The sequence below is a fragment of the Astyanax mexicanus genome, chromosome 14, assembly GCF_023375975.1.
Source record: "Astyanax mexicanus isolate ESR-SI-001 chromosome 14, AstMex3_surface, whole genome shotgun sequence".
Lineage (NCBI taxonomy): Eukaryota > Metazoa > Chordata > Actinopteri > Characiformes > Acestrorhamphidae > Astyanax > Astyanax mexicanus.
In genome coordinates this window covers 43,874,046-43,897,999 of record NC_064421.1, presented here as the reverse complement: position 1 = coordinate 43,897,999, position 23,954 = coordinate 43,874,046, and the positions used below count along the sequence as shown (strand labels likewise).

The following is a 23,954-nucleotide window of genomic DNA, read 5'->3' as shown; positions in this document are numbered from 1 at the left end:
CAAACGCTGTGACATAGTTGTGCATAGCTGCTGCTTAGATGCTTCGTAGAAACACGTCTGGACGAACATCACTAGCAATATTTCGTTTTCTTTGTTTTTTCTTTCCCTTTCTCTACCCATTTTTTCTAGATTTTTTCTCTCCCTTTGGTGGTGTGAAACAGTGTTTCTCTCTCTCTATCGTTCTGAATGTGTGAATTTAATCTTTCACTCAGGAAGACAGTCATGATGAGACAGCCCATCTGCACTTCCCACACACACACACACACACACACACACACACACACACACACACACACACACACACACACACTAGTGTCAGGACTGTCTTTGCTGCACACACTCTTCATGCAGTAGCATTGTCTTTACTCTGATGTAACTGTTCAGTTTTATTTAATCACACACCCACACACTCATAACACCTGCTGACATGTACAGGCATGCAGGATTATTGAAGTGTGTGTGTGTGTGTGTGTGGGTGTGTGTGTGTGTCTGTTCGTGTGTGTGTGTGTGTGTGTGTGTGTGTGTGTCTGTTCGTGTGTGTCTGTTCGTGTGTGTGAGTTCACACACTCTGTAGAGCCCCCTTTCAGGTCATACAGAGCAGCTTTAATGCAGAGCCGTTTTAATCTCTAACTGACTGTATATATATTTATATTGTGTCCTGTATTAGTCAGCACAGTGGTTGTAATGTATTGCCAAACAAAGAGGGTGCTATGTTATGTTCATAAGCTTAATTTTAAACAATGTACTAAACTTCAGGAACTTCTTAATGCTTAATAAAGTACATTTTATCCACTTGCTTACTCTGAAGGGGTGTAATACACACTACAGAAGGTGTAGTAGGGCCTCTATAATGTGCTGTATTGTTTATATGGTCCGTATGCTCATTCTAAAACTGTAATACATGACAGGGTCTATAGGGGGTAGGGGTGTGCCATATCATGTTGTATGCGATAATACCGCCAAAATTTTTGAGTATTGTGCATGATATTATACCCTGATATATTTCGTTCCATATCACCCACCCCTAATTATCAAATCAGGCTAATACTTTTGCTGTTTTTAGCAAAAGAAAAATACACACTGTTCTTAATTCCCATTATATATCTACTAGAGACAGATTATATCGGTCCAGTATCATTTATTTTACTTTAGTCCTGGATATTTGGAGATATTTGGAGTACATTATTAGCATCATGACATTCTGGATCATTGACTTCTGTTACAAATCTGATAATCTTTATTCTTAATTTTTTTAATATATCGGTTAGGGGTGTACCATTTCATATTGTATGCAGTAATACAATTTTTTTTTTCTTTTCATTTTCTTGCAGTAGTGTATTTTTTAAAATAATTTTTTGTAATTTTGTCATATTGCCAATATAAGTATTGTTATCGTGAAAATACCATGAAATATCGCACACCCCTATTAGGGGATGCAGGATAAAGGTTATATTTTCCATACATTTACTTGATGGCTTAATATTATAATAGAACCTGTTGCTTAAAAGGCTTTATTGGTTCTGGTTAAAGTCTGATGAAATCAATTTCAAAGCTAGAACCTTCTCTATAGCCCAGACTGACCTATAAGATTCTATATGACAACCTCCTCTGAAGATAGTCAGTACAGGTCTGTTAGGATGTTAGAATTTTGTTTAAAACTATTTGGATATTGAATGTTCTCTGTAGGCTGATATCATTCTGTTTGGAGGCTAGAAAACTCTCTGAAACCAGGCACTGGCCTGTCTGGGTTAGTAGTGTTACAGAAGTGTGAAGTGAGAGAACTCGTAGGAACTGTCTGAGGGGAGATGTGTTAGGGTGACTTTTGGCTCTGGCGGTGCCGTCTCCCTGCTGAGAGGCGATGGTTTAGAGGCTAATTAATTTGTGTTTCTGTCTTGATGATTTTCGTTAGCTGGAACGGCTATACTGCTTCTGTAGAATTCATAGAGCTTTTTATTTCTGGTGGTGATGAAGCTCTAGTGACCATTTTCAGCTCTGAGATTAGAGCTGCTCTTCCTTCAGTTAAGAGAAACGTATTTGTATTTGTGCTTCATTTGACATAAATGTAAATTATTATAAATATGGGGATTTTTTTTTTGTTGCTGTTCTCAACAAACTCAAAACAAACAAACAAAAGGTGCAGCCTTATGACTTTTATAAACATAACCAGGAAAGTGTGGTACCCATTTAAAATGCACCTTCTTATAGTAATAGTGCAGTTAGAGCAGTTCCCAGGTGGTTGCTAGGCAGATATTAGTAATGTAAAATAACATGGTTTTTGTTTTTACTGTAACTGAAGGTAGAAAAAGGGCTTTTATGTGTTAAATTTATACTTCATTTACTTATTTAATTTATTTAGTATTTGTTTCTAATCATTTCCTTTTATTATTTTTAAGTATTTAATAACACAATAGCAACTTTTGGTCCATTTTATTGAAAATATTCTGTGTTCAGGTGAACATTTCTCATGAATATTTATATTCACACATTATTGTGCTAAACGGGAGCTTAGTGAGCGCACAGTAGCTCATTCAGTGTCTGTGTGTGTTTATGGGTGTATTAGTGTTTGCGGTTTTCCAGGTGTGTACATCATCTCAGCTCACAACACAGATGTTCTCCAGCTGTCTCTCCTTCTCTGAGCCATTTTTCATGCCTGTGTGTGTGTGTGTGTGTGTGCACATGTGAGTGTGTGTGTGTGTGTGGGGCTTCTGTTTTGTTTGTTTTGGTCTTAGAGTCAGTTTTACACATCAGTGTGTTCCGTAATGATCCTCTGTGGTTCTACAGTAAGAGGAGATTGCAGGAATGTGGTCTGTCTTGGCCGGGTTCAGGTTCTAGCTGAAATACTAGCTTTGCTCCTGCTGTGCTCCTGTTTTTTTTTTTTTATTTTATTGTTTACAGTGATATGCCACATATCATGGGACAGGAACTAGTATCAAGTCTTATGACTTTAGCAAGCTACACTCAGCTGTGTTTTCTTAATGTGGGGACTTTCTGTATTAAATACATATTAGTGCTGGGTGATATGTCCAAAAATGCATATCACTGTATTTTTTAAATATTCTATTGCTTTCACGGTATATCAGAATATATATATATTTTTTATTATTATTATTTTTTGCATGACTTGGCTTTAATATAGATTTGTGATGTACTGTACTGTTAGTAATACATATAATATATAAAACATTAAGGCTTTAAATTAAGGCTTTGATTAGCATAGAGTCCCACAAAAGTAAACAATATATGAAGAAATCAGACTTCATTAGCAGAAAAACAGTTGAAGAATATAAATAGACCCTAAAACAAGAGAGATGCCAACATCTTTAACATAACTTCCTTTACTAAATATTACAATTATTTTAAATAGTTCCATAAACACTGTAAATGGACCTAAAATACTCAATGTTTAAGTATTCAAGTAGAAGTTTCTTAAAAGCTATATTGCACAAGTAAGACAAGTTTAATATAAATTTACTGTATGTTGTTATTATTGAAGCCATTAAAGGCATAACACTATTTAAAATCAGCCACAATTCCCTTCTTTCTCCAGTCAAAAAAATACATTCAAATAACCCTTCAAGCTGCAGTATTAATATATTTAAAATGGGTGTAGTTACTGCTCTATTTTACTGGGATAAAAACACTCATACAGTGAGAAACAACAGAAGCAGGAGGTGTTCTGATTTCTCTCCAGGCAGGACGAAGCTAGACCAGCGTTTGACTCCACTCGGCTGCGTGTGCTTCTTTGACAGTTCTGTTCTGCTCTGCACAGTGCTCTGCAGCGCCTCCAGCAGTATGGTGGTATTAGAGAAATGCATACCGGTTCTAGTTCCATGCGCGGTATACCGAATGAACCGGTATACCACCCAGTACTAATACATAAATGTATACATCCTTCTGATTTTTTTTTTTTTTTTTTTTTTGGACAAACTACTGTAACCAGATGGCGCTAGCCATCATTACCCCCTACGTGCTGTCCACTGTGGGTGGTAATGAGTTGTATGATTTGTTCATGGAACTGTGGATCAAGGAAAGGCAATATTCCATCCATCTTGCCCTTACTATCTTACCTAGCCCCATCTCCGATAATTCATGTTGCTTTACCACGAGCGTGTTGGTCAGCATTCATCCTTCCTCACACGATAACACCTCACATCTTATACAGTTTTATAAAGTTTCCAAGGCATCCCCTGAGGTATCACTTCATGATTCAATGTACTTACTGCCCCCTAGACTGCAGAAAAAGGCTATTTCAGGCTGTAGGATTTTGTGTGTGTGTGTGGACATCCTGTGCTAAATCATTTGGCCCTGGCAGTCTGAGCTCATCTGCCGTGTGAATGTTATGAATGAGACATTGTGTGAGAGAGGTGTTCTGCAGCTGTGTGTGTGTGTGTGTGGTCTAGTCAGTTTTCATTCATTGCACATTCTCAATTTTCTCTCTATCCTTCTTTGTTCTTTCATGTTCTCTTTCACTCTATCTGCTATCTTGATTCAGTGACCCACCAACCCCCCCTTGGAGCCCCCCCCTCTGACCTGTGCGTTTATTTGTTTGTTTACAGAAATAAACAGAGTTCGTAAGGACATGTATAACGACTCTGTGAGCGGGTTGGTGGATAAACACCCGATGGAGCTTCCAGATGCTCACGGACCCATCGTCCACCTGCAGGAGAAACTCTTCGTCCCTGTCAAAGAGTACCCCGATGTAAGTCTGCCTCATGTTCACACACACTCTCTTATACACTCACACACAAGCTCCTTTCAAACATAAAAGGTAATCCAGAACTTTTCCAGACATCACTGTTTTATCACACTTTACCTGAACTTTAGCCCTCCAGTACAATTGTCTCAGAGTGAGCCTATGTGGAGGTACAGTTGGCACGTTTCTGAAGAATCATCCCTTGGCTTCTGCATGTGCTGCACAGGCTCTGCTTCTTGCCTAAACCGTGCAGAACATTTCCTGTAGTGGGAACACATCCGACACAGGAAATCTACTGCTCTACATGTGTGAAGGGCAGCTGCGGAAAAAGGTCCGGACCTGATTCTCCAGTTCATCAAAATCACTCACATACATTCATACACCTATCTGGCTTGCGAAGTTCAGAAGTTCATGGTCCTGCCCCCTCACAATGATTGGCTGTTGTGTGTTGTTGGCTGAGGGTTACAGCATTTATGTGTGCTTGTGTGAGTAGGTTATGGCTGATCCTGACAAGCTCTATTTTTCGGATTTACTCGACCTGTCTGAAGCAGTGTTATACAGCCTGTCTTGTAGTGAGAGAGAGGGAGTGAGTGAGGAAAAGAGAGCAATAGAGGAGAGCACCAGTGAGAAACTATTGTTAGGCAATGGGTGTGAGAAAGAGGAGAGCGAAGGACGAGGAAGAAAAAGAAGTGCAAAAGGATCATGATTGAGACAGAAGAGAGGTAAGATAGAAAGGATGAGCGATAAAAATGAACTGAGTGATCGAAGAAGCATGCGAGGATAAGAAGGCGAGAGCATGAGTAAGGAAAAGAGAGCAAAAGCGGAGAGCACAGTGAGAAACTATTGGTAGGAAAAGGGTGTGAGAAAGAGAAGAGCAAAGAAAGAGAAAGAAAGGGGAAATGCAAAAAAAGAACATAATGGAGATTGAAAAGAGGAGATACAAAGGATGAGAGTTAAAACTGAAAAATTAGCGATAGAAGAAGCAAGTGGGGAAAAAGAAGGGAGAGAGTGAGGGAGGAAAAGAGGGGAAAAAGGAAGAGCATAATAAAGAAACAAAAGGTAGGAAATGGGTTCAAGAAAGAGGAGAGCAAAGTAAGAGGATGCAAGTGCGGAAAAAGTTGCAAAAGGACCATGATGGGAAAGGAAAAGAGATGAGAGAAAGAATGAGGGAGAAAAATGAGAAGTGAGCGATGGAAGAAGCAAGTGGGGAAGAGAAGGGCGAGGGAGTAAATGAGGGAGCAAAAGAGAGCAAAAAGGGGCGAGGAAAAAGAGTAGAGAACAGTAGGGAAATGAGTGGTAGGAAATGGGTGTGAGAGCATAGAGCTAAGTAAGAGGAAGAAAGGGGGGAAGAGAGAAACATGATGGAGACGTAAGTAAGGTGAAATAGAAAGGGTGAGAGAAAAATGAGAAATGAGCAATAGAAAAAGCAAGTGGGGAAGAGAAAACAAGAGGAAAAGAGCAAGAAAGGAAGAGCACAGTAGAGAAATGAAATATGAAATGGGTTCAAGGAAGAGGAGAGCAAAGAAAGGAAAAATGGGGGAAAGGTGCAAAAGGAACATGAAGGAAATGAGGGATGAAGGATGGAAAGAAGAGAAGGGATGTGAGGAAGGGGGGGAAGAATTGCAGAGGAGAGAGAGAATGAGTGAGGGACAGAGAAGGGGAAGACAGGAAAGAGCAAAAGGGTAAAGAAAATGGAGCAGGGCAAGGAAAAGAGTGAAAGGGAGAGAGGTGGTCAGCAGAGTGTGAAATGTATTTTCCTCCTGATGGCCCTGATAGTACACACACACACACACACACACACACACGCTCAAACACTGGAAGCGTCAAAGGTCGTTGTGTGTGTACAAGTGTGTGCGTGTATGCACATGGCAGGCCTGTGTGGAAGGGCTGAGTTTGTGTGTGTGGTCAGGCTGCAGAGAGAGAACACGCACACACACACACACACACACACAGTGACTGTAATGGCATTCCCAGCTGAGGTTTTCTCTCCCAAAATAAACAGCCTCATAAAACAGATCTAAACACACTAAACCCTTACTCTCGAGAACTGATGAAGGCTTCTGAGGTTTTAGAGAACCCATATCCTTCTCTTATTACACACACTGTATCTGCCCCTCCCTAGCTCCACCTACAGCCACGCTGGGGTTTTAATTTACACCCACTCGAACTGCAGTCATAATAAGGCACAGTTCAGAGTGTCTAGTCAAAACAGACCTCATTTAATGTACAGTATATTTCCAAATATGTGTGGACACCTCTTATAATAAATGCTGCCTTCTGCTATTTTAAGTAGCACCCACTGCTAATACAAATGTGCAGATGCACACGCACACACATACACACACACACACACTTAGTGTCTCGATTTACTGTAAAGTACAGATAAACAAAGATCTCTTAGCCCCACGCCTAAGCACCAGATGTGAGTTAGAGATGCTGTCTGAAATAATGGTGCTTCATCCCTTACTTTTAGGATGAGTTGGGTTGAGGTTTGATTTTAAAATAACCAACCAACCCAATCTATATAATCTAGTAGAAACTAGGGGTGTGACGAGATCTCGCAAGATTAAAACGGACGATATTTCTCATCAGGCTTAAACCAGGCTTAAAAAACAGTGTGGAGTTTTTAAGAGGTATCTGGCAACCCAGTAGCACTAGCAATAGAGTATGACGGCTGAGCAGTGAGAGCAGCTCTCAGCAGAAGAGGAAAATTCAGATATTTGTATAGAAGATACTTCTGCTACTTTTAAGTTGTATGTCTGGCTGCATTTTGGCTCCAGTGGAAACAATAACAACAATGTGTGAGAGAAACCAGTCTGTTAAGTTTGCATTATATGATTTTGTCAAATAAAACTCTAGTTTTCAAGCCATTTTTCATTTTTGATGTTTTCTTCAAAATTTAATTTTTAAATCTCGTCTCATCTCTTTCTCGTGAACCCAGTATCGTGTCTCGTCTCGTGATATTAGTGTCTCGTCACACCCCTAGTAGAAACTGTTCACTGGACAGTAGAGACAGTAAAATCAGGATAATTCCTTTAATTACCCTTCAAGCATTTTTTTTATAATTCTCCTCCATATAGAATGAGTGATTTGGGGTCTATAAGAATTTTGTAAATATGTTGCAACTGCAGTGTAATCGCAGTATAACAGTGCAGTCTATATCGCACAGCTCTGCCCTGGGGTTGAGGGTGTGTGTGTGTGTGTCTGTCTCTTTGTGTGTGTGTGTGTGTGTGTGTGTGTGTGTGTGTGTGTGTGTGTGAGAGAGAGAGAAGGAGAAATGGGAATTCCAGCAGGGCCTGTCTTTCTCTCTCTGTAACACAGGGATGGAAAATGAGCTCTCCTCTTCCAGACTAAATGTTTTCCTTCTATCCTTTGCTCTGAGGGAGAGGGGGAATGTATTTTCCTCCTCTCTCTTCCTCTGTACTGTCCATCACATCACTGCACTCTTCCTCTTTCTTTATTCCCTCTCTACCTATTTCCTATCTCACTTTGTTTTCCTTCCCCATTCCTCTCTCTCCCTTTCCTTCCTATTTTCTGTTTCTGCATATTCTCTTAACCTTTTTCATTCTTCTCTTATCCTTCTCTCTGTTGCTCTTTTTTCCTGTTAATCAGCTCTCTGTTGCACTCTCTCTCTTTTGCTGTCTCTCTTCTCTCTCTCTGCTCTCACTCTCTACCTGTATGCCTTCTATTCCAGCTTTTTGCTTTTTCTCTTTCATATGTTCCTTTCCTCACTCTCTCTTGTACGTTCCCTTTCTGTTCCAGCTCTCTTTTTCAGGCCTACTCTCGTGTTTTTTCCTCCTTCCTTGCGTCTCTCTCTCTCTCTCTCTCTCTCTCTCTCTCTCTCTCTCTCTCTCTGGGGTAATTAGATTTTCTTGCTCCCTCGCTACATCACATCAATTTTCTCTAAAATAACATGTCTTGCCGTCCGCTCGCCCCGGCTCTGAACGCCTCAGTGAGGGAGTGTAGATGAAATGGCTAATCTGATCTTTTCCATCTTCTGCTGCGTCTCGTCACCACAGCAGGACAGGTAGTGGGGGAGGGGTAGGTTGTCCAGTACAGTATCATTTCCTGTGACCTTCACACTATTCAGTACCCACAATGTAGAATGAGCGTGGAGGGTAAACGCTCCGGTGGCTTTTCCACACACAGTCACAGTTCAGCCCAGAACGCTTAGACTGGCCTGATCCCAGTTTTCTCAACATGATCAGTTAACCATAATCAGTACAGTAACTGCTTGGTGGCTTAACGAAGGGGCCGCTAATTGGCTAGCTGGGCCCTGCTGTTGCTATATTAGTGATTTAAGCCAAGGCTGATGTGAAAACTCAGTTAACTCAAAATTGAAATCAAGATGGCAATGAGACTACATGCATCAGACAGCAACAGCATATACAGCAACACACTAAATTAATAAAGAGACTAGAACTGGTCTAATATGTCTGCACTGGAGCAGAACAGTAGAGGCATTCTTAATAACCTATATTGGCCCTGCAGTGGAAAAGAAGCAGCAGTGTCTCAGAAATCAGGCACTGTATTCATAACTGAACCGCTTGTCAACATTCTCCATAGCAACATCCATAAACTTAACATTGGTTGTAAAATTCAATTAATAAAATAATATATTTTCCGAACTTCTGACCTTCCAAGGTTACTCGTCAACATCAGAGGGAGTGACGAGACAGCAGGAGGGTGCTGAGGAATGTAGACTCTTTTTAAGCTTTGCTGTCCCACTAATAAACAGTCTGTGGAAGCTCTCAAAGATAGAAACTTTCCTGCAGCGTGTTTTGGTCCAAAAGCTGTAATAAACGCCCCGGTGCCGAGTTGAGGCTGGAAACGTTTTGCTCCTTATTGCAGAAACAGACGCGGTGGATATTTAACCCAAACCAGTGGGTAGAGTCTGCACAACCAGCTCCTTTGTTCATTGGGAAACCTCAGCGAGGAGCGTCCGGCTGTGGAAGACCAAAGAGGCCTGTTTTGCACCTGCGGAATTCCACACCTGTGTGCTTTTCTTCACGCTCCTCTGATGCTTGCGTGCGTTTCGGGCGTCAGGCTTCTGGAAGAACAGGATGGTCCTATACAACGGCACTGTGGGGAATTCTCTCCTCTTTTTTCCGCCTTGATTTGAGAGCAGTAGCAGAGAGTGCAGTTGCTACTGTTTGTTGAGAAGCCAGATGTCTGAACTGTGTCTGTCCGAGAACCTAGAAACATTTACTTTAAACTCAAACTGAGACATACTTACCTGGCTGGTTTTTTATTTTGGACATATTGAGTAAGTATTAAAGTACAGCCACTTTTTTTTTTTTTTTTTTTACCTCCTACATGGGGATGTTTTGCTTCTAGCTGAGTTTAACCCCCTTTCTGTTGACCTCTCCTCTAGCCACACACTCCCACCTAGAAAAATGTCTTTTTTTTTTCTTCTTTATTTGCACACTTTATCTATTGTCCCTCTCTCTTACCACTTGTCCCTGCCGTTCCCACCACTCTTACACTACTTCCAATCCCTTCCGTCATATTTACTCCTCCCACTGCCCCACCCTCTTCCTCTAATCATCACCTAATGCACCATACATCACCAGCAATCTGCTTTTCACTTCTAATTGTCCCACCACTTTTCTTGTTATCCCTCCTACACTCACCACTTACTCCTGAATCTTTATGAATCCTCCTGCTTATTTATTAGTCATTCTGACTGTGACTCTTCTCACCACTCATTCCTGCCCTTCTCACTACTCTCAGCCTTTAAACAGCCTCTAATTCCTACCCCTCCCCCCATGTCCCCACCTTTATTTCTCCACCTTCCATTGTTTGTTTCCTGTATTTGTGGTCTCTGGTCCTCCTACTTTACCTATTGTCCCTAACCCCCTCACCACTAGTCCCTGTCCTCCTTAACCTGCCAACATACCTCTGGCTCACCGGTTGTCCCTCCTCCTCCTCCCATCACTCCAATCTTTTGTCCCTCTCATCACCACTTGTATGGGCTCCTCCCACCACTCTGTTAACAACCCACTACACCCTCAATTTTCCCACCTACCCTACCTCTCGTACTTGCACACTTTTAGTGCCACACCTTTTCATTCGGCCCCTGAATGCTTTAGTTTGACATTTTGCCTTTCAGACACCTATTATATGGGGTTGATTCCCAAGCAGATGTTGGCGTAGTGTTAGTGCTTCTAAAGAACATACCAGAGCACAGTACCCTTTAGTACAGTATTGAGTGAACACTTTAATGAGAACAATGGCTTTAAAGAAGAGCTGTTTCACATGTTATACAGTCTATTACCACTCTGGATCTAATCCAAGATGTTGTGTGTTGATGTAATCATAATCTAATCATTAAGAGATTTACACTTCTGATATCTCTTGATATTTTGTGCGTGGTCTTGCATGTTCTTTAAACCATGCTCTTGTCTGCGTGTCTTTCGTACACACGCACACGCGCGCGCGCACACACACACACACACACACACACACACACTCCTAATTTGCAGGTTATTACTGGAGCTTTTGAAGCGAAATGGCTCCAATTGAGCATCTCAAATGAGTTCCAGCTTCTTCTGAATACCCACTGATTCATCAAATCCGGTTAAAGTGACACCACACACAGTGACACGCGTACACTCACACACCTTCAGCCATTCGCAGGGCGGTCGAAACGTCTTCAGCGGATTTGCTTTCATTTTTAGCTGTGGAGTGTTTACGCAGATGTTTCGTATTTCCGTCTCCCCGGCTTTCAGAAGTGTCATTAGGAGACTCGTCACGCTGCCGTTTGGAGAATTTCTCACCGGAGATTTTCTCAAATTTAGTTTCTTTATCTGTTGGTTGTGGCAGAGTGTGAGCTTCATCCTGACGCCCATCTGCTCAAAGCTCTTTCAGCTCAAGTTTGCTCTTTCCTAGAACAGGCATGGGGGTATTTTTAGAGCACGTAGCTAGAGCATGTAGTGTGGATCGGTGGGGTCTATGCAGCCAAGGATAATGGACTATATGCAAATTAATCTGCTAAACCTGTTGGCTAAAGTTCTATAGGCTAAATGGGGCTAAACTAGTGTGAGCGAAGTGTGATGGTACTATTCTGTTGTAGGCTGAATAGGTGGATCTACATGGCTGTAGTATGAACAGGTAGGGCTAAACTACTGTAGAATGAAGAGGTGGGGCAAAACTGCTTTAGGATGAATGGGTGGAGCTACATGGCCGAGGGATGAATGGATGGTACTAACCTGCTGTAGACTGAATAGGTGGGTCTAACCTAATGTAGGCTAATTAGATGGGGCTAAACTGTTGTAGACTGCAGGATGAGTGGATGGATTTGAACTGCTGTAGGCAGAATGTAAAAGGCCCTGTTTTTTCAGCTTGCAGTTTAATAAAGCGGACACATCCTGTGTCTTCCAGCAACAAGGGCATTTCGGCCCCTGAGCACACAGGGAGGAACATTACTCGCTGCTCCTGTGGTTCCAGAGTGAACCTTTGACCTCCATTCCTCAGGGAATTAAGCTGGGGTTTTGACCTCTGTTCTTCTTACTGTCCTCTTTGCCTCCACAATGATTCTAGTGGCTGTCAGTCCGTCCGTCTGTCTGTCTAAATCCCCTGTGTGCAGTCCAGGAAAAGAAAATGTAAAGTGTTTTAAGCTGTTAAAATGGTTTAAACAAAGGTTCTTTTTAAATATTATACACATTGACAAACTATAATGCACTACAGGACGTGTAGGGTTGCTCCATAATGGTATAACATACATTTCTAACAGTGGGCAGCATATTTCTCACTTTATTAAAAAAAAATGTTTAAATCTAGGCCTTTGTGTTTTGCAGAATTAAAAATAAATAAAGAAGCAATTTTGAACAAAAATCAAAGTTTATTTTTTATCAGTAGTGGGGATGGGAATCCCAGGGCATCTCACAATATATGACTATATGTTTCCCACATTAACAATGTCATGATACTATTAATATGCAATACTTTAGTATACTATAGTATGTCATTAGACAATTCTCTGCCATACTTAATGGAATCTGTGTTACTAAAGAGGATGAAATACTCCTAAATAAGCAAATACTACGAATTCAAATTGGTGGGCGAGTCTTCAGGGGAGTACAGGGCACCTATGTTTCAATACAAATAACGATATTTGATGCCACATATTAATATGATATATTGTGATATCAATGTATTGTCCCACCCTTAATTATCAGTGAGCAGGATGACATGATATTAGGAATGCCCTACATATTGGTGTGTATTACAGATATAACTTGCCTATATCTGGTGGATGGCAAGCTGGAACATGAAGTTCCATTAAATTTGCTTTGTGAGATATCATGGCTACTTTACCAGTGTGTCAACTGCGCTTGTGTACATTGCAATAACTATGCTGGAAAAAAGCCATTGTGCAGGGAGTTAAATTCCAGTCGCAGAATTGGTCATGATTGGATGTTTGCCCTTAACAGTGTGCTGCTGTTATTTGTTTAACGGTGAGGATATTTGAACAGGCGTAATGCTCATAATGCTCAGCCCTCGTCAGAGCGAGAGAGAGTGCTGCAGCAGGATTAGTCGCTCGTCCATCTCTGTCTGATATTTGGCCGCTGGCCCTCAGCTCTGCTCCGCTGTTTGGCCTTGTATTGTTTTACATCCCTGCGGCCTCGCTTTGAGACTCACCCTCCTTTACACACACACACTCTGTCTCTCTCAGCCTTGGGTTAAATGGACACACACACATACACATACTGGACTGTGTTCTCAGTGAAAAAATAAATGAGGTAGTTGCTACATCCTCACCCAATGTACTCCAGTGTCTTCTTACTGCTTCCAAACATAAAAAATATAAACAGTCTTGTTAAAGCACAAGACGGGTTCACACCTGCCTTGTGATTGTGCTTCCACTAACTGGCCACTTTTGGTTGGAAAAACACCCACCTTGAAATTACAGATGGTCTGTCATGATGAAAGGCGTCTGGCCAGTGCTGTGTTCTGTCGTTAGCCTGACATTTAAATAGTCCAAATTAAATTATCCTAATGTAAACACACACATCAATGTGGACAACTTTTAGATGGGGTTCTCCGTTCTCCGGCTCAAAACACAAACCTGTTTCAAACCGTATTAAATATATATGATTGTACAGTGACGTCAGAGCAGAGGGTCCGCAGCCACATTGTGTCTCTTGAGTGTAAGTAAGTGAAAATATGCCTGCTTTTGAGCTTCAGCTTGTTTGTGAAACAAATTAGACGGATTAGCACGTTAAATTGCTTTTAGGTCGTGACTTGGCGGTAAATGTGGGTCCTGAGGCAAGACCAGTGGAGAACCAGCTGCAGCAGTTACTGAATTGGATCGGATGTGGCGGACACACTTGAGCAGGATCAGATAAAGGAAAGTAGGCTGTGTTGTTTTAGCGTACAGGGGACTTCACGGTTCAGTGCGTTTCTTTATTTCTTTTAATCTTTAGTTTCATTCTACTTTAAAAGACCTTTATATGAATATTAAGCTAATTATTTGGGTTGTGAAAGGAGTCTGAATTATTTTTTTCGTAATGGTGAACCGGCATTTTTGATCACCACCATCCTAAGTGTGTTGGTTTGAACAAGAGTCAAAACTAGGCCTGTTGCGATAACTGTTATTGACTTATCGTTCGATCATTTTTTTAATTTATTGTTTTTTTTTAAGTCATGCTGTGCTGCTCTCTCGCCGGCTCTCGAGGAATCTGTCAGACAGCGACATCTATTGCTTAGGAAATGAGTTCACGCAGAGTTTATGCAGCAGTGACGGTGCCTCGACACACACACACACACACACACACACAGCGGAGACTGAGTGTGTGTGGAGATGTGTTTGCTGGCGAACGTGTTTGAGGCTAATATGACTTTCTCAAAACTAAACAGCTTTAGAGGATGTTTAGAAGGTTTAGAGCAGTCCCGCCAGGATGGACTTTGTTTTAAAGCCGAAATCCACGGCTCCAGTGTGGGAGTATTTTGAGAGTATTTTGGCTTTAAGCCAAATTAGCGAGGAGAACAATCAACGCGAATCAGCCAGCATGTTTACTTTGTTTCACAACAGTGGAAACAAAAGCTGGCAATACTACTAACCTGAGATCTTATTTAAAGCACAACCATCCAGCCCCATTCATCCAGCTGAATATTGAATATGTATATTGTTACTCCAGAGAGACCCTGCCTTAAGCCCTAAAATTTAAACATGTTTGTGTTCCTTGATCTGGTCTCCTTGATGCTGAGCCACCTGTGTCTTTGATCAAAATAAAAACATTATTGTTTATCGCAATCATTTCTGGGACAATGTATGGTCCTGAAAATGTTATCGTCACAGGCCTAGTCAAAACACTGGATTGGGTCATGCCTGGAAGTGCAATAAGAACATTAAGACGCTTTTAATAAGGATACCATTTTGTGCACTTTATTGGGTTGTGATTACATGGTTGAAGAGTCGTATTACTGTATTTTTCCAAATCTGCCACAGTCAGCAAACCCCGGCATAAAAGCAGAGTTTAATGGTGTTTTTCACAGTAAAACTTTGAGGTTTGTGGTTCTGAAAGCGTTTCCCTCCAGGACTTCCGTAATACTCTCGGTTTGCCCTTTCAGACTGGGACAGAAATGGTTTACATCTGTTTGAGCTGGGGCCACTTGTGAAGACATATTTGTGTGCTGGGTGTTTTGGGCGGGTGTGTGCATGTCTGGAGGCGGTGTTTGATGTGGGTGGAATTTTCCAGGCGGCAGCTGTTGGGCTCATATTTGCTCCACCCTTTAAACACGGGCACGTTCAGGACCCCCTTGTTTATATGCTTCTGTCACTGTGGAGTCTCTGACCAGCTCAGGATACAGTATGCATCAGCAGTCATGTCCTGATCCAGGTTTTTCTTTTTTGTCCCTGAGTGCCCTTGTGACGAATGTCTGGCATTATCATGGCACACATTGCTACAAAGTGTATTAAGCCAAATGTGTTATGGAGCATTGTGCACCGATGGCATTTGTTTAAATGAATGTTATTGGGGATGTGCTGATCAAGTTATTTTTGACCCCTTTGATTCAATATAAGAATGTCAGCCAGTACCAACTCATACGGGTCTCTACAGCTGAATGAGCAGAGCTGCATGCGCAGTTTAGGTACATGGTTGGACCTCTGACACAGATAGCTGTGGCGTCATTGGGGGTTGAACCCCCCATCGTTAAGGCTTAAATGTTTTTGCAGTGGTTTATTATTATATATTTTTTTGTGCAATGTGGCAATATTTCGTTTGACTATGAGAAAAAAAAATCTATAATTTAATATCACACAATTATTGTCTATATCAAGGATATTTAATCAGAATTCAGTACGGTCCAGTTATAGGAAATGTTATCAGGCCAAGGTCCGAACCGTCATCATTTTTAACTTGTTATAATTCAGTGATATATCCTGTAAACTGAAGAAGCCTAGTACTTGTAGTTCTGTCAGTCTTTTATGTCATTAACAACTAAAAGAAAAAAACTAATTACAAATACTATTCAGTATATTTCATAATACAAATATCATTACTTTCCACATTTAAATAACATCTAGACATATTTAAATGCCACCTGTTTCTATCATTTTTTGGAGAAGGAGGACATGGCAGAAATAATCGTTGACTAATTGACTAATCAAAAAAATAATCTGGTTAGCCGACTTCCAAAATAATCATTAGTTGCAAACCTAATATAAAATAGGAAAATATGCTTTTACATTTTGAGTGTATGTTAAATATGTAATAAGAAATAAACATAAAAAAAAATCTCCAATTTGTTGTACTTCCTGTCTCTCTTGTTTCAAATTAAAAGTCCTCTAAATTTTTCCACATTGACTGTTTCCAAAATTCTGAGTCACTTGCCTGTAAGCAAGTACAAAACAGTCTCTCTTCCCCTCTCTTTCTTACTCTGTTTTCTCAATCTCTCTTTCTTTTCCATTCTTATTTCTGATGTATTTTGGTGCATAAATGGTGGCGTCCCCTTCTGGCTGTAATTACTGGCTGGTTCCAGTATTCAAAGTGAGCAATTTCCCCCAGTGCAGCAGGCCCCTGCTCTCTGTCATGTCCAATCAGCGTCAACACACAGGCACACACACAGATACACACATACAGACGCATGCACACATCAAGCCAGAGGAGGATCCTGTCTCATTTGCATCAGAGAGAGGGATGGAGCTGCAGATAGAGAGGAAGAGGAAAGCAGCAGACGTGCTGTAGAAATAAAATAATAACTACCTGTCCCCATTTATATGGCGGTGTTCTGACTGAAGGGGATTGTAGATGGCGAGAATTTGCATAACTATATAAATAAATGCATACATTATTTTATAAAATATTTAACAAGTGTTCTGGTAGGTGCAATGCTAAATAATTCCTAGAGATCCAGTATATGGCTCTGATTTGTGCACCAACATTTTGAGCGTCCTCTCATTGATACTAGTTAGATGCTTTTAAACAGTATTATACCCTCACAATTAGTTTATCCCTGGTTAGATATGTATTGTTCATGAGAGTGTGAATAAGTCACGTTTTCTACAGAGATACTCATACACATCAAATAGGTTTATTTGCTGTACATTTACTCAGGTTAACTGGTTACTGGTACTGGTGTCCAAATATCTGGACTTTTTTTTTTTTCTCCAGTTAGTTCAATTATGTAAATGGGAATTGTAATATTATGTGTAAAATGTGCATTAAAATATCATTTAATGTTTAGTTTCCTCTAGAGCAATTATTCACTTATCTACGCTCATAAATAAACAGAATGCATCATTAGAACACAGACTTTTACATAAAACTGTAATGAGTAATAAAGTAAGATGTGCTGCTGATTAATACTGAAGTTAAATCTTTCTTTTTAGTTTTTTTAGTACAATTTTTATATGATGTGAGCTTCTCGACTCATTTAGTTTAGTAGTAGCTTTTTAAAAGTGACTTTTATAGTGTTTAATATCTTATAATTGCTCAGTTCTGATTCTGCTCTCAGTTCCTTTAAAACACTGCTGTCAAGAGAAAGTGTTCTGTAGTGTGCTTGCATTAGCAGTGTGGGGAAATAGAAGTATTAGGATATGGTTTATGTGTTGTACACATTTTTCAACATGTTTATGAATAGTTTACATGTAGAGATTGACGTCGTACTCAATCTTTTTATATCCTGCTTTTCTGTTTGGATGAAAACTTTTTTCTTTTAAATCAGAAAGTGGTAGATAAGCAAAATAGATATAATAAGCAACAAAATGTGCTCCAGAAGCAGTAGAGGTAGATTGGATGATTAGATGAACTGTGGTTTTAGTAGAGCTGGATTGTGTTTCTTCAGGTGTGCAGCCGGGTCTCCACCCACGTCCCCCTCCAGCACTTCACAGGGGTGATGTCACACAGTGGTTGAGGCCACTCTGAAGGTCTTGGCCAGTGGCTTTTTGTGCTTTTGTAAATGTGATCAGAACCGACAAGTCCTTTTAAACACACACAGACACGTGCACACACAGTGCCACAGTGTGTGTGGACAGTAAGCTAAGACTGCTGGTATCTGGCTGTCGTTTAATGCTATCTGCGCTTAACTCTCACTGTGTTTCCCTTCAGGACTGAAACGTCTGAGTGTTTTGATTAGACCTGTCAAGATTCATTAGGTTATCAGCTAATCACACCATATACAGTGTATGTTTATTCATTGTTTCCCTTGAAATCAAGTGTACTAAGACTTTATCCTGCTTTTATTGGAGTAAATCTTTACTGTGTAGGGAAGGCTTTCTATAGATTCTGGAGCATTGCTGTGAGGATTTGATTGTATTCAGCCATAAGCATTAGTGAGGTCAGGATGTTTGATCACCACCACCAACCCCAACTCCACAACTCATCCTAAATAGTGAATTGCAGCCCAGTCTCACTTTTTGCTCTTTTTCTTTTTTCTTTCTTCTTTCATCTTTTTTACTTTCTTTCTCTCTTCTTTTTTCTTCTTTTCCTGTCTTTGTCTTTATCTCTTTTTTGCTAGCTTGCTCTCTTTTTCTCGCTTGCTCTTTCTCATCTTTTTCTTTCTCTCTTGATTTTATTTTTTGTCCTTTCTCTCTCTCTCTCTCTCTCTCTCTCTCTCTCTCTCTCTCTCTCTCTCTCTCTTTCTCTTCTTTTGCCCAGTTCAATTCAGGGCATTTTCATTGGCCAGACTGGTAATGAGACTGTGTTTCCAGTACTGGGGTTACAGAGTTTAAGAATATTTTGATAAGAGTCATTAAATCTTTAACTCCTGCTCATTCCTTTGGCCTCATACTTAAAACAAATAAGTATCATTTTATTGTGAGTGTGTGTGTGTTGGCAGGTAATTTCTGTTGTATAAATGACAGTGTTCAGAGCTAAAAATCAGGAGGTATCACGTGTAAAGCCAGAATACATGACTGTTGTTTATTTTTCTCTATTGTTTATTTTTTTTTTTTGTAACACCGTGCTCACAAAGCAGATTTACACTGATCCCACACAGAGTACTTAAAATCACACATTTATGAATACAGTCCTAATATTGAAAAATATGGTTGTTTCCTCAATCATACCATGATAGAGGACAGTATGAATGACAATATAACATGTTTATGCATGTTTACACTGCACACCCTCTAGTCATACGTTTTTACTGCAGAAAGTCCCATTCTATTTGCAGTAGTTCTCTACAAAGGGAGCGTGCTTTTTCACATTTGTGTCAGTCATGGGTGCAATTTGCAGAAGCTAAATACATTTAATGGTTGGGATTTCCCCAAACATTTTAGTCATTATTGTGTATTTTGAGCAAAATTCCCATGATTAGATTTTTTTTTCTTCTAGAACCTTAAAACAGATGTACTTTTGGTCCAACTTGTTGTAAACTTGTGTTGACTCAATCCTCATCCTCTGTGTTTGGTGTGGTCGCCTGTATGTTTGGCTGTTTTGTGTTCTCCTTTTGGTTCTGATCTGCAGAGCTAAACATCTTATCCACCCACCCAAATATAACGTAAATCTTTGACCTTGATTGTTACTTTGAAAACCATTCGAGCAAAATCAAAGCAAAGAATATAAGTAAATATATTGACAATGAATACTGACATTTTCCATTTCCGTAGCAATGGCTAAGCTTTTGGTGGTTAAAGGTTTTTTTTGTGCAGTTCTTTAGTTGGAAATGTAGCTGGGGGGAGTTTCTTTAGCTCAACATATGCATTGCTATGGAGAGGCAGATCTTATGAAAGAAAACTTATTTCCTGCTGAAGCCAGTGCATTCACTACTGTGTACACACACACACAACATTGTGTTTTCTCAAACTTTTCTCAATGTTTTACAAATGCTAACCTCTCTCTCTCTCTTTCTCTCTGCAGTATAACTTCGTAGGAAGGATTTTGGGGCCACGGGGTTTGACGGCAAAGCAGCTGGAGGCAGAGACGGGCTGTAAGATCATGGTCAGGGGAAAGAGCTCTATGAGGGACAAAAAGAAGGTAAACACACTCTTCATCGTAATCATCATGCTAATCTAGAGTCAGTAAACCCTTTCTGTACTTTCTATTGTCTGTTAACATGGACAATTAAGTAAAAAAACTGTCCACTGTCCACTCTGGGTAGTAATGCATTCTGTGATGCATTCCTGGTGCACGTGACACTTAGAATCAAGGAACATTAAGGGCTTGCACAGTTTTGTAAATGCAATGTTCTGTCCATCTTGCACCAACTATCAGACCTTTCTTCAACTCCCTAATTTACGTGTCCTGTTACTTTTCACATTTTCATGTAAATAAGAAGACTCGTATGTGGTTTAAATAGGAATGAAGGTTTCTAAGCCTAACATGGAGTTTGTTAATGGTTGAATTCACGCTCTTCAGCAAAAAGAGCCTATCAGATTGCTTGTTATGCTGCGAGTGGAGGAGGGTGGACAGTATTGTGGCAACAGTGTTACTCGCTTGTACACCCTTTTCCTTGTATTCTTTTTGCCTTTCTGTCTCTTTCTGCCCCCCCTTCTCTCTCTCTCTCTCTCTTTCTGCCCCTTCTCTCTCTCTTTCTGCCCCTCTCTCTCTTTCTGACCCCTTCTTTCTCTCTCTCTCTCTCTCTTTCTGCCCCTTCTCTCTCTCTCTCTCTCTCTCTCTCTCTTTCTGCCCCTTCTCTCTCTTTTTCTCCCCCTCTCTCTCTTTCTGACCCCTTCTTTCTCTCTCTCTCTCTCTCTCTCTCTCTCGCTAGTCATTCGTGTATTAACTCGGTTACAGTGTGGCACCTCTGCCATGGTGTCAGATGTCCATAAACAGAATGTCCACCATCCTCCTCTGAGAATTTCCCAGCATGCTCTCTGCTCATGGCTGCCCCTCCCTCTCTTTCACACTTTTCACATGTCATCACTTTGCCTCGCCGGACGAGAGGTGACCTTGTGCTGGAGGGGAGTGGGTGAAGGGTGTGTGTTTAGCAGGCCAGAGTTTTACTCCGGACTCTTTAAAGGGGAGGGAACTTTACTGGTTTAGCCAGAAAAACCAGGCCTGTTAAGAGGAAATACATCAAAATTCTGGAATAATTTAAACAGTTAAAGAGCTGTTTAAAGGCTTGGAATTTTAATTTCTGGGCTATTACTTGAAAATTCAACCTCTTTCCTAAACATAACTGATCTATGTAAGATTCAAGTAAAAGCTCTGTAGAACCAAGCAGATTTGAGCACTTTTAATTGACTTTTTTTAATCTTGATCATTGAAAAATCTAATTGGACCTGAGTGTTTTCCTAGATGTTCTCCTACACCCTTTTCTTCTTTTATACATCCTCTTGGACCATCTTGGCATGTTTGTCTGCACTCAGGTTCAACTGATCAAATTAAAATGTCTAATTTCTTTGCGCTTTTTACACCCTCTTTACTCTCCTGTGGGAGTGTTTAGAACAATTAGCACGGTGTCAATCACTTCCTGCTTAATTTCACAAAGTGATTTGCTGTGTAGAACACACTTGTATTAACACTGAAATTAGAAAAGAAAACACTGAAAGGTTGTATAAGCTAAATGATTCCCACTTTCAACTAAGCTGTTGCTATGTGGTTACTGTGGTATTTTAGCTGCTTCCTGTGATGTTGCTGGGGGTTGCAGTGGTATCCCATTGCTTGCTAGTTGCCAGGTGCTACACAATGTGTTAATGTTGCTGAAGGCAGTTGCTGTGGTGGTTTTTAGTGCTTACTTGGTGGTTGCTAGTTAGAGGCAGGTACTTGCTGTGATGGTTCAGCACTGTTGCAAGGTGTGCGGATTACGATGTTATTTTTTGGCAGTAGCTGTGATGGTGGTGTGTCGTGGTTGTTAGCGTACATTCTCACTGCGGTGACATAAAGCATTTCCTGCTCTGCCTCCCACCGTTTTCTGTGAAGAGCGTCGACATTGTTGCACTGAGGATTCTGGAATCGATGGTGGTGTGAATGAGGCGAAACACGTGGCACAAAGTTGAGGTATTTTATTATTATTTTTTTAACTTTATGCAAATAAGAATCTAGTTTCACTAAGCGGTAGACAATCAGCGTCATATGGTCTGAGTTTTGTCACCACACAAGCCACAGTTTGAACTACAATGTGACGCAATGGAGGAGAAGCTGAGTACAGCTATTTCAGGCTTTCCTGTGCTCTGTGATATCTCTCTGTAATCATACGAATGACCAGCAGCAAGCGATTGGCTGTGATGCCGGGTCGCTGCAGTGTAAATGCACCGTTATTATGGTATTGCAGTTTGTTACTATGGTGTCTAGGGTGGTGGTTGAGTGCTTGCTGTGGTACCCCTCAAGTTTGTAGAAGTTTTTTTAAAACAAAGTTTTGCACAGAATTATTTTCTCGTGAAAAATCACAAAAAAACGCTGCTATGCAGCAATCGCGCATCCAGTCAAAGCGCTATATACCCGCCCACATTGCACAGACTGCACAGCCTGAACAGCCTGGAGTTGGAACAGTGTCGATATCTCCAATTGCTCGAGAGAATCGAAGCCTGAAGAGACATTTGTTCTCTTTAGTCTTGCATTAAAGTGACTGCAGCCGTTCTAACAACACACACACCTGACGCTGTGATTGGTCAGTTTCTGACGGGTCAGCAGTGAAGAGGTGACTTTGATTGTCTGACAGACACAAAACACTTGCATTTCGTTGTTGTGAACCTGCTGACTCTCGCACAATCATGGGAAAGCTTTGTGTAGCTTGTCTTAGCTTTCCTGTACCAGATGGATCATCAAAGAAGTGTAGCAGTTCCGAGTTGGATTTTGTGATTCAATTTCTTTGAGAAAACCAACCAGTGTTAAATCAAATTAAATTAAGTTTATTCATAAAGCGCTTTATACAACACGCAGAACAGCATTAAAGAAATCTGGTTGCAGTTTCTGTAAGTTGGAATGATTAGAAGTTATATTTTCGGACATTGCTCACTCCTCCCTTTGATGGAGATTTTTTGAATCTGGTTTATTTTAAAGGGTGTGAATGTTTCATCCTGATATAAACAGCAATGAAAAATGTTCCACCATAAATTGTCAACCCACTGGTTTTAAAGCTTTTTTATATGTTCTTTATAATAAAAATGGTCTTAAATCAATTTTGACCCAAAAATGTGAATGCATTTCAATGCATTTTTTTTATTACAACAGATTAAACAAAACTAAACTATAGAAATTAGCTGCACAAATCCACACACATGATTATTACTTTTGAAATCAGACTGAGAAGTTGTGCTTTGGCTGAACGGAATGGGAAATAGCACAGTCCTAAAATCCGTACTCCTGTTAAATAGATTACTAGTAATACATTAAAAAATCGATTCGAGTCGTCATTCATGTTTTGAAATCGATGCTGCCAATTTGCTGTTTTCAGATCGAAACGTCTTGGTCGCACCCCTAATGAGCTGTGGCATGGCAACAGTATCAGCTGCGGTGAGGGCGGAGGGGTCTCGCTCGGCACATTAGAAAGCGTGTCAGGAGCAGCTCCCCCGCTGAGACCCACAATGCACTGCTTACAATTAGACACCTCCATTAGCATACTCGTTCGACTAACAAGTGATCATCTGAACACATGGGGCGAGGTGGGAGGAGGATGAGGACTAGGAGAGATGGGAAGAGAAGAGAAAAGACAGAGGGGGGAAAAAAGGTGAACAACTAAGATAAGATAAGATAATCCTTTATTAATCCCACAATGGGGAAATTTACCCATTACCCTTACTCTCCTAAAGGAGGAGAGCAGGAAGGAGAGTGAGAGCAAAGTTTTTGGAGTGTTTTGAGTGGTAAAAATTAAAGGAGGAGAGATGGACTGAAAGGAATAAAAGAAAAAGACTAAGGGAAAAAGAAAAAGA

General features: G+C 40.6%; 1 protein-coding gene across 4 annotated transcripts in view; it reads left to right on the top strand.

Annotated features, from left to right (window-relative positions):
- qkia (QKI, KH domain containing, RNA binding a) overlaps positions 1-23,954 on the top strand; it is an 85,250-nt gene that overhangs the window by 21,145 nt on the left and 40,151 nt on the right. For all 4 annotated transcript variants that reach the window (XM_049464178.1, XM_049464176.1, XM_049464177.1 and 1 more), the window contains exons 2-3: positions 4,557-4,699; positions 20,002-20,118. In XM_049464178.1, coding sequence (XP_049320135.1) covers positions 4,557-4,699; positions 20,002-20,118 — 260 coding nt within the window. The remainder of the gene's footprint in view (positions 1-4,556; positions 4,700-20,001; positions 20,119-23,954) is intronic.